Source organism: Cheilinus undulatus, linkage group 12, assembly GCF_018320785.1.
Source record: "Cheilinus undulatus linkage group 12, ASM1832078v1, whole genome shotgun sequence".
NCBI classification, from domain to species: Eukaryota; Metazoa; Chordata; class Actinopteri; order Labriformes; family Labridae; genus Cheilinus; species Cheilinus undulatus.
Window position 1 is genome coordinate 242,501 of NC_054876.1, and position 14,305 is coordinate 256,805.

The 14,305-nt window shown below is 38.2% G+C and overlaps 2 protein-coding genes across 3 annotated transcripts in view; one reads left to right on the top strand and one right to left on the bottom strand.

The window, feature by feature from the left end:
* Positions 1 to 8,894, bottom strand: part of LOC121519082 (mitochondrial fission factor-like) — a 32,357-nt gene extending 23,463 nt beyond the window's left edge. For both annotated transcript variants that reach the window (XM_041801870.1, XM_041801869.1), the window contains exons 1-3: positions 8,811 to 8,894; positions 239 to 419; positions 32 to 147 (exon numbers count right to left, since the gene is read on the bottom strand). In XM_041801870.1, coding sequence (XP_041657804.1) covers positions 32 to 147; positions 239 to 419 — 297 coding nt within the window. In that variant the 5' untranslated portion in view covers positions 8,811 to 8,894. The remainder of the gene's footprint in view (positions 1 to 31; positions 148 to 238; positions 420 to 8,810) is intronic.
* A 1,975-nt stretch (positions 8,895 to 10,869) lies between these two features.
* Positions 10,870 to 14,305, top strand: part of LOC121518494 (dapper homolog 3-like) — a 30,820-nt gene continuing 27,384 nt past the window's right edge. The window contains exon 1 of the mRNA XM_041800824.1: positions 10,870 to 11,583. Within this exon, the coding sequence (XP_041656758.1) occupies positions 11,365 to 11,583 (219 nt within the window). The 5' untranslated portion in view covers positions 10,870 to 11,364. The remainder of the gene's footprint in view (positions 11,584 to 14,305) is intronic.

Genomic DNA, 14,305 nt, shown 5'->3' on the forward strand with positions numbered 1-14,305 from the left:
AAAATATGATCTTGTCTTGTATTAAACCTACCTGAGGTGCTTCTCTGATAAAGACCTCTCCTGATGGACTCTCCCAGCAGGGGTCCAGACTCAGGGGTCCACACACGGTCAGTTTGGACAGAGGAGAGGGGCTCATATCAGGGGCTTCTGTGAGTGATGAGACAAAGACCTTATGAGACGGACTAAGCAATTGTCCACTAACGACAGCTCACTATGTAGGGGATCAGTCCTAAGTTACCTGTGTATGTCAGCCTATCAGGGACCTGCATAGTGAGAACAGGTGGAACCTCCTCCTCCCTCCTTGTGGCCTCTTCCTCCTCTTCCTCCCTCCTCCACTGCTGCCCAGGGCCAACGCTCAGCCGCTCAGGGACCCTCATGTGTTTGCTGATAGCCTCCATGAAGGCGGGGTCCTGGGACATCTGTGAGAAGACCAGGTGACTCACCTTTGTGTGCAATACTTGAATAAACTAAAACTAGGGCTGCATGAATTCACCATGAAGGTCCAGTAGTTTTCTTGGGGGTGCATGATAGCACCACCCAGAGGGCATTAGAACACCAGTCCTTCTGCTGGTCTCCAATAATCTTGGACCAAACTTTAACAGTCTGGTTCACAAGATGCCTGTATACCTGTAGGAACTTTGGGAGGACCTACAACGAAAAATGAGCTGTGTAGTCAGGGGTTTCACGGATTAAAACATGCTTGGTACTAGGGCTGGGCAATTATAATTGCAAATTAGATTAAATCACAATATGGCCTGCTGCAATTTTCAAATTGCAGAAGTTACAATACTTCTTTAACTTGAAATATGTCAAAATATCAGTTGAAAAAATCTTTTATTGCAGCTGAAGACATTTTATGCACATTATGCAAACACTCAAGCCTCAATTTCTTTTATAACGGTTAACAAAAATCTTCCTTGTGTCTTTTATGTATGTTTTGCCTTTAACATTACATTTTCAGTAAGAGCCAAAATGGTTATCTCATTCTATCTAAAACTGATGGAGCCTAGTGTTACTTCATGAAAGTCAGACCACAGCTGATAGCCAGCTTCACCTCCTCCATCCAAGCCTCCTCCTTTATAGACTAAAGCTTCACCTCCTCCACCCCAGCATCCTCCTTTATAGACTAAAGCTTCACCTCCTCCACCCCAGCATCCTCCTTTATAGACTAAAGCTCCACCTCCTCCACCCCAGCATCCTCATTTATAGATTAAAGCTCCACCTCCTCCACCCCAGCATCCTCATTTATAGATTAAAGCTTCACCTCCTCCACCCCAGCATCCTCCTTTATAGACTAAAGCTCCACCTCCTCCACCCCAGCATCCTCATTTATAGATTAAAGCTCCACCTCCTCCACCCCAGCATCCTCCTTTATAGACTAAAGCTTCACCTCCTCCACCCCAGCATCCTCCTTTATAGACTAAAGCTCCACCTCCTCCACCCCAGCATCCTCATTTATAGATTAAAGCTCCACCTCCTCCACCCCAGCATCCTCATTTATAGATTAAAGCTCCACCTCCTCCACCCCAGCATCCTCCTTTATAGACTAAAGCTCCACCTCCTCCACCCCAGCATCCTCATTTATAGATTAAAGCTCCACCTCCTCCACCCCAGCATCCTCATTTATAGATTAAAGCTTCACCTCCTCCACCCCAGCATCCTCATTTATAGATTAAAGCTTCACCTCCTCCACCCCAGCATCCTCATTTATAGATTAAAGCTCCACCTCCTCCACCCCAGCATCCTCCTTTATAGACTAAAGCTTCACCTCCTCCGACCCCAGCATCCTCCTTTATAGACTAAAGCTCCACCTCCTCCACCCCAGCATCCTCATTTATAGATTAAAGCTTCACCTCCTCCACCCCAGCATCCTCATTTATAGATTAAAGCTCCACCTCCTCCACCCCAGCATCCTCTTTTATAGATTAAAGCTCCACCTCCTCCACCCCAGCATCCTCATTTATAGATTAAAGCTCCACCTCCTCCACCCCAGCATCCTCCTTTATAGACTAAAGCTTCACCTCCTCCGACCCCAGCATCCTCCTTTATAGACTAAAGCTCCACCTCCTCCACCCCAGCATCCTCATTTATAGATTAAAGCTCCAACTCCTCCACCCCAGCATCCTCATTTATAGACTAAAGCTTCACCTCCTCCACCCCAGCCTCCTCCTTTATAGATTAAAGCTTCACCTCCTCCACCCCAGCCTCCTCCTTTATAGACTAAAGCTTCACCTCCTCCATCCCAGCCTCCTCCTTTATAGACTAAAGCTTCACCTCCTCCATCCCAGCCTCCTCCTTTATAGATTAAAGCTTCACCTCCTCCACCCCAGCCTCCTCCTTTATAGACTAAAGCTCCAACTCCTCCACCCCAGCCTCCTCCTTTATAGACTAAAGCTTCACCTCCTCCATCCCAGCCTCCTCCTTTATAGACTAAAGCTTCACCTCCTCCACCCCAGCCTCCTCCTTTATAGACTAAAGCTCCACCTCCTCCACCCCAGCCTCCTCCTTTATAGACTAAAGCTCCACCTCCTCCACCCCAGCCTCCTCCTTTATAGACTAAACCTTCACCTCCTCCACCCCAGCATCCTCCTTTATAGACTAAAGCTCCACCTCCTCCACCCCAGCCTCCTCCTTTATAGACTAAAACTCCACCTCCTCCACCCCAGCCTCCTCCTTTATAGACTAAAGCTTCACCTCCTCAACCCCAGCCTCCTCCTTTATAGACTAAAGCTTCACCTCCTCCACCCCAGCCTCCTCCTTTATAGACTAAAGCATCATTATTATTAATGACAGAATTTTTACAGGTGTGATTATTAATAACAATAATTAATGACAGAATTTTACAGGTGTTATTATTAATGACAATTTTACAGGTATTATTATTATTATTACAGGTGTTTTTATTAATGACATTAATTTTACAAATGTTAATTATTAATGATATTAATTCTACAGGTGTTGTTATTATTATTTCTACAGGTGGTGTTATTAGTAATTCTACAGGTGTTGTTATTATTAATTCTACAGGTGTTGTAATTAATTCTACGGGTGTTGTTATTATTAAGTCTACAGGTGTTGTTATTATTATTTCTACAGGTGTTGTTATTGTTTATTCTACAGGTGTTGTTATTGTTTATTCTAAAGGTGTTGTTATTGTTTATTCTACAGGTGTTGTTATTGTTTATTCTAAAGGTGTTGTTATTATTATTTCTACAGGTGTTGTTATTGTTTATTCTACAGGTGTTGTTATTAACTCTACAGGTGTTGTTATTGTTTATTCTACAGGTGTTGTTATTATTAATTCTACAGGTGTTGTTATTGTTTATTCTACAGGTGTTATTATTAATTCTACAGGTGTTTTTTTTAATTATTTCTACAGGTGTTGTTATTATTAATTCTACAGGTGTTGTTATTTATTCTACAGGTGTTGTTATTATTAATTCTACAGGTGTTTTTATTATTCATTCTACAGGTGTTGTTATTATTCATTCTACAGGTGTTGTTATTGTTTATTCTACAGGTGTTGTTATTGTTAATTCTACAGGTGTTGTTATTATTAACACTACGTGTGTTGTTATTATTAATTCTACGGGTGTTGTTATTGTTTATTCTACAGGTGTTGTTATTATTAATTCTACAGGTGTTGTTATTATTATTTCTACAGGTGTTGTTATTGTTTATTCTACAGGTGTTGTTATTATTTATTCTACAGGTGTTGTAGTTATTAATTCTACAGGTGTTGTTATTGTTTATTCTACAGGTGTTGTTATTTATTCTACAGGTGTTGTTATTATTAATTCTACAGGTGTTGTTATTATTAATTCTACAGGTGTTATTATTTATTCTACAGGTGTTGTTATTGTTTATTCTACAGGTGTTGTTATTATTAATTCTACAGATGTTGTTATTATTAATTCTAGAGGTGTTGTTATTATTTATTCTACAGGTGTTGTTATTATTAATTCTACAGGTGTTATTATTTATTCTACAGGTGTTGTTATTGTTTATTCTACAGGTGTTGTTATTATTCATTCTACAGGTGTTGTTATTATTTATTCAACAGGTGTTATTATTAATTCTACAGGTGTTATTGTTTATTCTACAGGTGTTGTTATTGTTTATTCTACAGGTGTTGTTATTGTTTATTCTACAGGTGTTGTTATTATTAATTCTACAGGTGTTGTTATTATTAATTCTACAGGTGTTGTTATTATTAATTCTACAGGTGTTATTATTAATTCTACAGGTGTTGTTATTATTATTTCTACAGGTGTTGTTATTATTAATTCTACAGGTGTTGTTATTATTAATTCTACAGGTGTTGTTATTGTTTATTCTACAGGTGTTGTTATTGTTTATTCTACAGGTGTTGTTATTGTTTATTCTACAGGTGTTGTTATTATTAATTCTACAGGTGTTGTTATTATTATTTCTACAGGTGTTGTTATTATTAATTCTACAGGTGTTGTTATTGTTTATTCTACAGGTGTTGTTATTATTTATTCTACAGGTGTTGTTATTGTTTATTCTACAGGTGTTGTTATTGTTTATTCTACAGGTGTTGTTATTGTTTATTCTACAGGTGTTGTTATTATTAATTCTACAGGTGTTGTTATTATTATTTCTACAGGTGTTGTTATTATTAATTCTACAGGTGTTATTATTAATTCTACAGGTGTTGTTATTATTAATTCTACAGGTGTTGTTATTATTATTTCTACAGGTGTTGTTATTATTAATTCTACAGGTGTTATTATTATTTCTACAGGTGTTGTTATTATTAATTCTACAGGTGTTGTTATTATTATTTCTACAGGTGTTGTTATTATTAATTCTACAGGTGTTGTTATTATTAATTCTACAGGTGTTGTTATTATTATTTCTACAGGTGTTGTTATTATTAATTCTACAGGTGTTGTTATTGTTTATTCTACAGGTGTTGTTATTATTCCTTCTACAGGTGTTGTTATTGTTTATTCTACAGGTGTTGTTATTATTAATTCTACAGGTGTTGTTATTGTTTATTCTACAGGTGTTGTTATTGTTTATTCTACAGGTGTTGTTATTGTTTATTCTACAGGTGTTGTTATTATTAATTCTACAGGTGTTGTTATTATTTATTCTACAGGTGTTGTTATTGTTTATTCTACAGGTGTTGTTATTATTAATTCTACAGGTGTTGTTATTATTAATTCTACAGGTGTTGTTATTATTATTTCTACAGGTGTTGTTATTATTAATTCTACAGGTGTTATTATTAATTCTACAGGTGTTGTTATTATTAATTCTACAGGTGTTGTTATTATTATTTCTACAGGTGTTGTTATTATTAATTCTACAGGTGTTGTTATTATTATTTCTACAGGTGTTGTTATTATTAATTCTACAGGTGTTGTTATTATTATTTCTACAGGTGTTGTTATTATTATTTCTACAGGTGTTGTTATTATTAATTCTACAGGTGTTGTTATTGTTTATTCTACAGGTGTTGTTATTATTCCTTCTACAGGTGTTGTTATTGTTTATTCTACAGGTGTTGTTATTATTAATTCTACAGGTGTTGTTATTGTTTATTCTACAGGTGTTGTTATTGTTTATTCTACAGGTGTTGTTATTATTAATTCTACAGGTGTTATTATTAATTCTACAGGTGTTGTTATTATTTATTCTACAGGTGTTGTTATTGTTTATTCTACAGGTGTTGTTATTATTAATTCTACAGGTGTTGTTATTATTAATTCTACAGGTGTTGTTATTATTATTTCTACAGGTGTTGTTATTATTAATTCTACAGGTGTTGTTATTGTTTATTCTACAGGTGTTGTTATTATTAATTCTACAGGTGTTGTTATTATTATTTCTACAGGTGTTGTTATTATTAATTCTACAGGTGTTGTTATTGTTTATTCTACAGGTGTTGTTATTATTTATTCTACAGGTGTTGTTATTGTTTATTCTACAGGTGTTATTATTAATTCTACAGGTGTTGTTATTGTTTATTCTACAGGTGTTGTTATTATTTATTCTACAGGTGTTGTTATTGTTTATTCTACAGGTGTTATTATTTATTCTACAGGTGTTGTTATTGTTTATTCTACAGGTGTTATTATTATTTCTACAGGTGTTGTTATTATTAATTCTACAGGTGTTGTTATTATTTATTCTACAGGTGTTGTTATTATTTATTCTACAGGTGTTGTTATTATTAATTCTACAGGTGTTGTTATTGTTTATTCTACAGGTGTTATTATTATTTCTACAGGTGTTGTTATTATTAATTCTACAGGTGTTGTTATTATTTATTCTACAGGTGTTGTTATTATTAATTCTACAGGTGTTATTATTAATTCTACAGGTGTTGTTATTATTATTTCTACAGGTGTTGTTATTATTAATTCTACAGGTGTTGTTATTATTAATTCTACAGGTGTTGTTATTGTTTATTCTACAGGTGTTGTTATTGTTTATTCTACAGGTGTTGTTATTGTTTATTCTACAGGTGTTGTTATTATTAATTCTACAGGTGTTGTTATTATTATTTCTACAGGTGTTGTTATTATTAATTCTACAGGTGTTGTTATTGTTTATTCTACAGGTGTTGTTATTATTTATTCTACAGGTGTTGTTATTGTTTATTCTACAGGTGTTGTTATTGTTTATTCTACAGGTGTTGTTATTGTTTATTCTACAGGTGTTGTTATTATTAATTCTACAGGTGTTGTTATTATTATTTCTACAGGTGTTGTTATTATTAATTCTACAGGTGTTATTATTAATTCTACAGGTGTTGTTATTATTAATTCTACAGGTGTTGTTATTATTATTTCTACAGGTGTTGTTATTATTAATTCTACAGGTGTTATTATTATTTCTACAGGTGTTGTTATTATTAATTCTACAGGTGTTGTTATTATTATTTCTACAGGTGTTGTTATTATTAATTCTACAGGTGTTGTTATTATTAATTCTACAGGTGTTGTTATTATTATTTCTACAGGTGTTGTTATTATTAATTCTACAGGTGTTGTTATTGTTTATTCTACAGGTGTTGTTATTATTCCTTCTACAGGTGTTGTTATTGTTTATTCTACAGGTGTTGTTATTATTAATTCTACAGGTGTTGTTATTGTTTATTCTACAGGTGTTGTTATTGTTTATTCTACAGGTGTTGTTATTGTTTATTCTACAGGTGTTGTTATTATTAATTCTACAGGTGTTGTTATTATTTATTCTACAGGTGTTGTTATTGTTTATTCTACAGGTGTTGTTATTATTAATTCTACAGGTGTTGTTATTATTAATTCTACAGGTGTTGTTATTATTATTTCTACAGGTGTTGTTATTATTAATTCTACAGGTGTTGTTATTGTTTATTCTACAGGTGTTGTTATTATTAATTCTACAGGTGTTGTTATTATTATTTCTACAGGTGTTGTTATTATTAATTCTACAGGTGTTGTTATTGTTTATTCTACAGGTGTTGTTATTGTTTATTCTACAGGTGTTATTATTAATTCTACAGGTGTTGTTATTGTTTATTCTACAGGTGTTGTTATTATTTATTCTACAGGTGTTGTTATTGTTTATTCTACAGGTGTTATTATTATTTCTACAGGTGTTGTTATTATTAATTCTACAGGTGTTGTTATTATTTATTCTACAGGTGTTGTTATTATTAATTCTACAGGTGTTGTTATTGTTTATTCTACAGGTGTTGTTATTATTAATTCTACAGGTGTTGTTATTATTTCTACAGGTGTTGTTATTATTAATTCTACAGGTGTTGTTATTGTTTATTCTACAGGTGTTGTTATTATTTATTCTACAGGTGTTGTTATTGTTTATTCTACAGGTGTTATTATTAATTCTACAGGTGTTGTTATTGTTTATTCTACAGGTGTTGTTATTATTAATTCTACAGGTGTTGTTATTATTATTTCTACAGGTGTTGTTATTATTAATTCTACAGGTGTTGTTAGTATTAATTCTACAGGTGTTGTTATTATTTATTCTACAGGTGTTGTTATTATTTATTCTACAGGTGTTGTTATTGTTTATTCTACAGGTGTTATTATTATTTCTACAGGTGTTGTTATTATTAATTCTACAGGTGTTGTTATTATTTATTCTACAGGTGTTGTTATTATTTATTCTACAGGTGTTGTTATTGTTTATTCTACAGGTGTTATTATTATTTCTACAGGTGTTGTTATTATTAATTCTACAGGTGTTGTTATTATTTATTCTACAGGTGTTGTTATTATTCATTCTACAGGTGTTGTTATTATTTTACTACAGGTGTTGTTATTGTTTATTCTACAGGTGTTCTTATTATTATTTCTACAGGTGTTGTTGTTATTAACTCTACAGGTGTTATCAGTTAGTATTTTTACTATTATTCGTCTTATTGTTAATGTTGAGCTGAGTCCTTACCTGTACAGGTAGCCAATATTGACCCGTTGGTTTTAAAGCATTAATGTTATTCTGTATTAGCCTAGCCTCATGCTAATGCCTACATACATAACTGAGTTAGCCTAGCCTCATGCTAATGCCTACATACATAACTGGGTTAGCCTAGCCTCATGCTAATGCCTACATACATAACTGAACCGTTAGAAGTCATCTGCTAGCTTAGCCTCGGGGACGTTAGCTAGCTGGTGGCTAGCGGCTAGCAACAGGTTGCTAGAGAGCTAACAAACAGGTCCCATTAATAACGGACAGACCGGAGCAGCAGTCTGGGCACAGGTGGACTGAACTAACGGTCAGGGTTAGAGGGGGTGAGGAGAAACACAACAAAGATGATGACAAACCTTGATCAGAGTACAAAGTTTCTTTTTCTCCAACTTGTTGTCTTACTTTCGCCCTGCTGCTCTTCTTCTCTTTGGCTCTGCAGGTTAGGATCATCAATGGCGCTCTGCTGCCCTCTACTGTTCGTCCTTCACGTCTCCACCACATTCTTTTCCTGCCACTGGGCTGCCGTGTTGTTAAATTCTATAAATGGTGTTACATTCTTCCAGGTTCAGTACAGCCCAGATACAGAAGCTGTCCTCCTGGTCTCTGTACAGACAGAACCATTCTTTGACCGGATGATGACGTCACTGTGAACAATTTAACGTTGATGGACTACAAAATTCTCTGTTGTTATGTGCTGCGAAGGAAACACTGAAACGTCAGAGGTATGAGCTCATTAAGATGTTTATATGCCAAAGTCTGTTCAGGAGGAGCAACTGTGTGAAGGTCCAGAAACTTTCTCTTCATCTGAACTTCCTGCTGAGTCAGAACGACTGGATTATTAATGTTCAAGTCCTTTTACTTCACAACCATATTAGTTTGGCTTTATTCCCTATCTATCCATTTTTCTTTCATTCTCTCGTCTCCGTTAATTTTAGTCTATTCTGGTTCTGTCTTTCTTTCAGCTCTAATGTGAAACAACTCTATAAACCACATAATGATGATAGATATAATATTCACAGTATGGACACGCACCGACTTTATCGCTTTAATAGGTTGTGATTTACAAAAGTTTATCACATTTACTTTCATATTTAACAGATACAGTTTAAAATACAGACTAATGGGTTAACTGTTTAAATAAAATGGAAATGAGAAGAAATTGTTATCATAAGCAGACTGATAAAGTTTTCATGTCTGTAATATTCCTCTGTTCATCCCTGTTTCCTTTCGTTTATCACATGAATTATATGTTTGAAAATGAATTTTAAGGTTTAAATCAGGGCTGATTAAAGTTACAGTCAAGTTAGTCACTTGTTCTGATGGTTGGTCAACAGGTGTCACTTTAAAGGAAGTTTACGCAAAGAATTGTGGGTCGCCCTCTCATCTCTCCTTTGGTGAAGGATGCTCCAGTGTTTCCTAGGCGGACCCCCTGTCTTCAGTCTCCTCTGTCTGCAGACTCCTCTGTCTGCAGGCTCCTCTGTCTGCAGGCTCCTCTGTCTGCAGGCTCCTCTGTCTGCAGGCTCCTCTGTCTACAGGCTCCTCTGTCTGCAGGCTCCTCTGTCTGCAGGCTCCTCTGTCTGCAGGCTCCTCTGTCTGCAGGCCCCCCTGTCTGCAGGCTCCTCTGTCTGCAGGCTCCTCTGTCTGCAGGCCCCCCTGTCTGCAGGCTCCTCTGTCTGCAGGCTCCTCTGTCTACAGGCTCCTCTGTCTGCAGGCTCCTCTGTCTGCAGGCTCCTCTGTCTGCAGGCTCCTCTGTCTGCAGGCCCCCCTGTCTGCAGGCTCCTCTGTCTGCAGGCTCCTCTGTCTACAGGCTCCTCTGTCTGCAGGCTCCTCTGTCTGCAGGCTCCTCTGTCTGCAGGCTCCTCTGTCTGCAGGCTCCTCTGTCTGCAGGCTCCTCTGTCTGCAGACTCCTCTGTCTGCAGGCCCCCCTGTCTGCAGGCTCCTCTGTCTGCAGGCCCCCCTGTCTGCAGGCTCCTCTGTCTGCAGGCTCCTCTGTCTGCAGGCTCCTCTGTCTACAGGCTCCTCTGTCTGCAGGCTCCTCTGTCTGCAGTCTCCTCTGTCTGCAGCCCCCCCTGTCTGCAGACTCCTCTGTCTGCAGGCTCCTCTGTCTACAGGCTCCTCTGTCTACAGGCTCCTCTGTCTGCAGGCTCCTTTGTCTGCAGGCTCCTCTGTCTGCAGTCTCCTCTGTCTGCAGCCCCCCCTGTCTGCAGACTCCTCTGTCTGCAGGCTGCTCTGTCTACAGACTCCCCTGTCTGTCTGCAGACTCCTCTGTCTGCAGGCCCCCCTGTCTGCAGGCTCCTCTGTCTGCAGGCTCCTCTGTCTGCAGTCTCCTCTGTCTGCAGTCTCCTCTGTCTGCAGGCTCCTCTGTCTGCAGGCTCCTCTGTCTGCAGGCTCCTCTGTCTGCAGTCTCCTCTGTCTGCAGGCTCCTCTGTCTGCAGGCTCCTCTGTCTGCAGGCTCCTCTGTCTGCAGGCTCCCCCTCCTCTCGGTTCATGAGGACCTGGGTGTTGTTCCCACTCTGAACCACTAGGTGGCGGGCTAAGCTGCAGTATAGAGCAGTACCAGCTGTTGAAGAGTGTGAACCATGGGTTCATGTCTGGTTCTAATGTTTCTGCATGTCTCGTGTCTAAGTTCAGTCCACGCAGCCGCTCCGTGGATAATCACGGCCAGACTCCAGTTAGAGTCCAGTGTTTCCATGAGCAGAGAGCAGAGGCAGAGGCAGAGGCTGACCGGGGTGTCAGTCTGCGTGTCTCAGACCCTCCCTCCCCACAGAGGAGGGGATGGGTCCGACAGTTGTGAGCTCAGCAGCTGCAGCCTTCAGCCGCTGCCTTCTCAGTCTGCTTCGGTGACTTCACCAACTCCTCTGGTCTGAACACGGACTCTCAGAGACCCAGAGACTCACAGAGACTGGAGCCATGTTCGCGTCTTTCTCTCTGCCCATGAAGACGGAGCGCAGCCGGAACAAGGAGCGGCTGGAGGCCAACCTGGCCGGTCTCTGTGAGCTGGAGCTGCTCAAACAGAGGCAGGAGGCCCGGGTACTGAGCGCCCTCTGCCTCGGGGACTCTCCGCGGCCGCCTTGGGGAGCTTTACGGTCGGCCCGGTGCGCTCTGGACCTCACGTCGGATGAGCAACACGTAAGTTACGTGACCGTGAGCAGGCTCTGTGGTTGATGACGTAACGGTGGCGTTAGATCTGTGAGATGAGGTGAAGTTTGCGCTCTGATGGATGTCCGGGTCCTAGTGTGAAATGTTGGCCCAGTTGGCCCCTCTGCAGAAGCTCGTGACCATTTAAGGGCAGACTTCTGGTCCATGCTAGACTCGATGCATTCTGCAGACATCCGCCTGGACTGGAACAGGTCCAGTAAAGTTCCTCATGGAGATTAGTCCAGACTCCAGCCCAGCTTAGGGGGTCTGATGAAGTCCTGGTCCTGACAAATGTTCCTCTGGTTTACTTGGGAGCTTTGGTCACAGCTGTGGAGCAGGAGGACCCAGGACTACTGAACACCAGGATCCTGGTAGTCAGACACAGCTGGATCCTTTATATTAATCTGTCCAGGCAGAACTTTCCAGACTGGCCTCTAGGAGAAAGGATTTTTAACTTAGAAGCAGTAAACACAGTTGAACATTTGTCACTGAAGTGAGTTTTTCTATTCTTATTATGAGATGCAGGAATACATGAAGAAATGATGGTCAGCTGTCAGTCATGTGATCACCTAAACTGAACAGATGTTTCCAGTGGACGCTTCAGTTTGATTTAACCTATTAAACATGAATGTGCCTTCAGTTTTTAGAATAAATGTGGTTTTAATGGAGAACAGGTCCAGGTTTGATCTACTGAAGATTCAGGACTGAGGGGTTGGAATGTGAACCTCAAATCTGATGTGGTTAAATAAGGAAACAATAATAATAATTGTAATAATAATAACAATAATATTAATAATTATTGTTTAACGGTGAGAGACTCTCAGTCTCATCTTTATCTCTCTTTCAAAGCCCCCCCCCCGTTTCTCTCTCTCTCTCTCTCTCCCTCTATCAGTGTGTGAATGTGGGTGAACGGGTGAACAAACATTCATCGGGATAATCCGCAAAATCAAATGATACAAAAGGTTGCTTAGGTTTTTCTAAGTAGATTGGACTGAATATTTTTTATCAGTGTGCAGGCTCAAATACCTTTAGTCCATAACAGTCCTCACATTTTAGTCTAGTTTTAGTCCATAACAGTCCTCACATTTTAGTCTAGTTTTAGTCCATAACAGTCCTCACATTTTAGTCTAGTTTTAGTCCATAACAGTCCTCACATTTTAGTCTAGTTTTAGTCCATAACAGTCCTCACATTTTAGTCTAGTTTTAGTCCATAACAGTCCTCACATTTTAGTCTAGTTTTAGTCCATAACAGTCCTCACATTTTAGTCTAGTTTTAGTCCATAACAGTCCTCACATTTTAGTCTAGTTTTAGTCCATAACAGTCCTCACATTTTAGTCTAGTTTTAGTCCATAACAGTCCTCACATTTTAGTCTAGTTTTAGTCCATAACAGTTCTCACATTTTAGTCTAGTTTTAGTCCATAACAGTCCTCACATTTTAGTCTAGTTTTAGTCCATAACAGTCCTCACATTTTAGTCTAGTTTTAGTCCATAACAGTCCTCACATTTTAGTCTAGTTTTAGTCCATAACAGTCCTCACATTTTAGTCTAGTTTTAGTCCATAACAGTCCTCACATTTTAGTCTAGTTTTAGTCCATAACAGTCCTCACATTTTAGTCTAGTTTTAGTCCATAACAGTCCTCACATTTTAGTCTAGTTTTAGTCCATAACAGTCCTCACATTTTAGTCTAGTTTTAGTCCATAACAGTCCTCACATTTTAGTCTAGTTTTAGTCCATAACAGTCCTCACATTTTAGTCTAGTTTTAGTCCATAACAGTCCTCACATTTTAGTCTAGTTTTAGTCCATAACAGTCCTCACATTTTAGTCTAGTTTTAGTCCATAACAGTCCTCACATTTTAGTCTAGTTTTAGTCCATAACAGTCCTCACATTTTAGTCTAGTTTTAGTCCATAACAGTCCTCACATTTTAGTCTAGTTTTAGTCCATAACAGTTCTCACATTTTAGTCTAGTTTTAGTCCATAACAGTCCTCACATTTTAGTCTAGTTTTAGTCCATAACAGTCCTCACATTTTAGTCTAGTTTTAGTCCATAACAGTCCTCACATTTTAGTCTAGTTTTAGTCCATAACAGTCCTCACATTTTAGTCTAGTTTTAGTCCATAACAGTCCTCACATTTTAGTCTAGTTTTAGTCCATAACAGTCCTCACATTTTAGTCTAGTTTTAGTCCATAACAGTCCTCACATTTTAGTCTAGTTTTAGTCCATAACAGTCCTCACATTTTAGTCTAGTTTTAGTCCATAACAGTCCTCACATTTTAGTCTAGTTTTAGTCCATAACAGTTCTCACATTTTAGTCTAGTTTTAGTCCATAACAGTCCTCACATTTTAGTCTAGTTTTGGTCCATAACAGTCCTCACATTTTAGTCTAGTTTTGGTCCATAACAGTCCTCACATTTTAGTCTAGTTTTAGTCCATAACAGTTCTCACATTTTAGTCTAGTTTTAGTCCATAACAGTCCTCACATTTTAGTCTAGTTTTGGTCCATAACAGTCCTCACATTTTAGTCTAGTTTTGGTCCATAACAGTCCTCACATTTTAGTCTAGTTTTGGTCCATAACAGTCCTCACATTTTAGTCTAGTTTTAGTCCATAACAGTCCTCACATTTTAGTCTAGTTTTGGTCCATAACAGTCCTCACATTTTAGTCTAGTTTTAGTCCATAACAGTCCTCACATTTTAGTCTAGTTTTAGT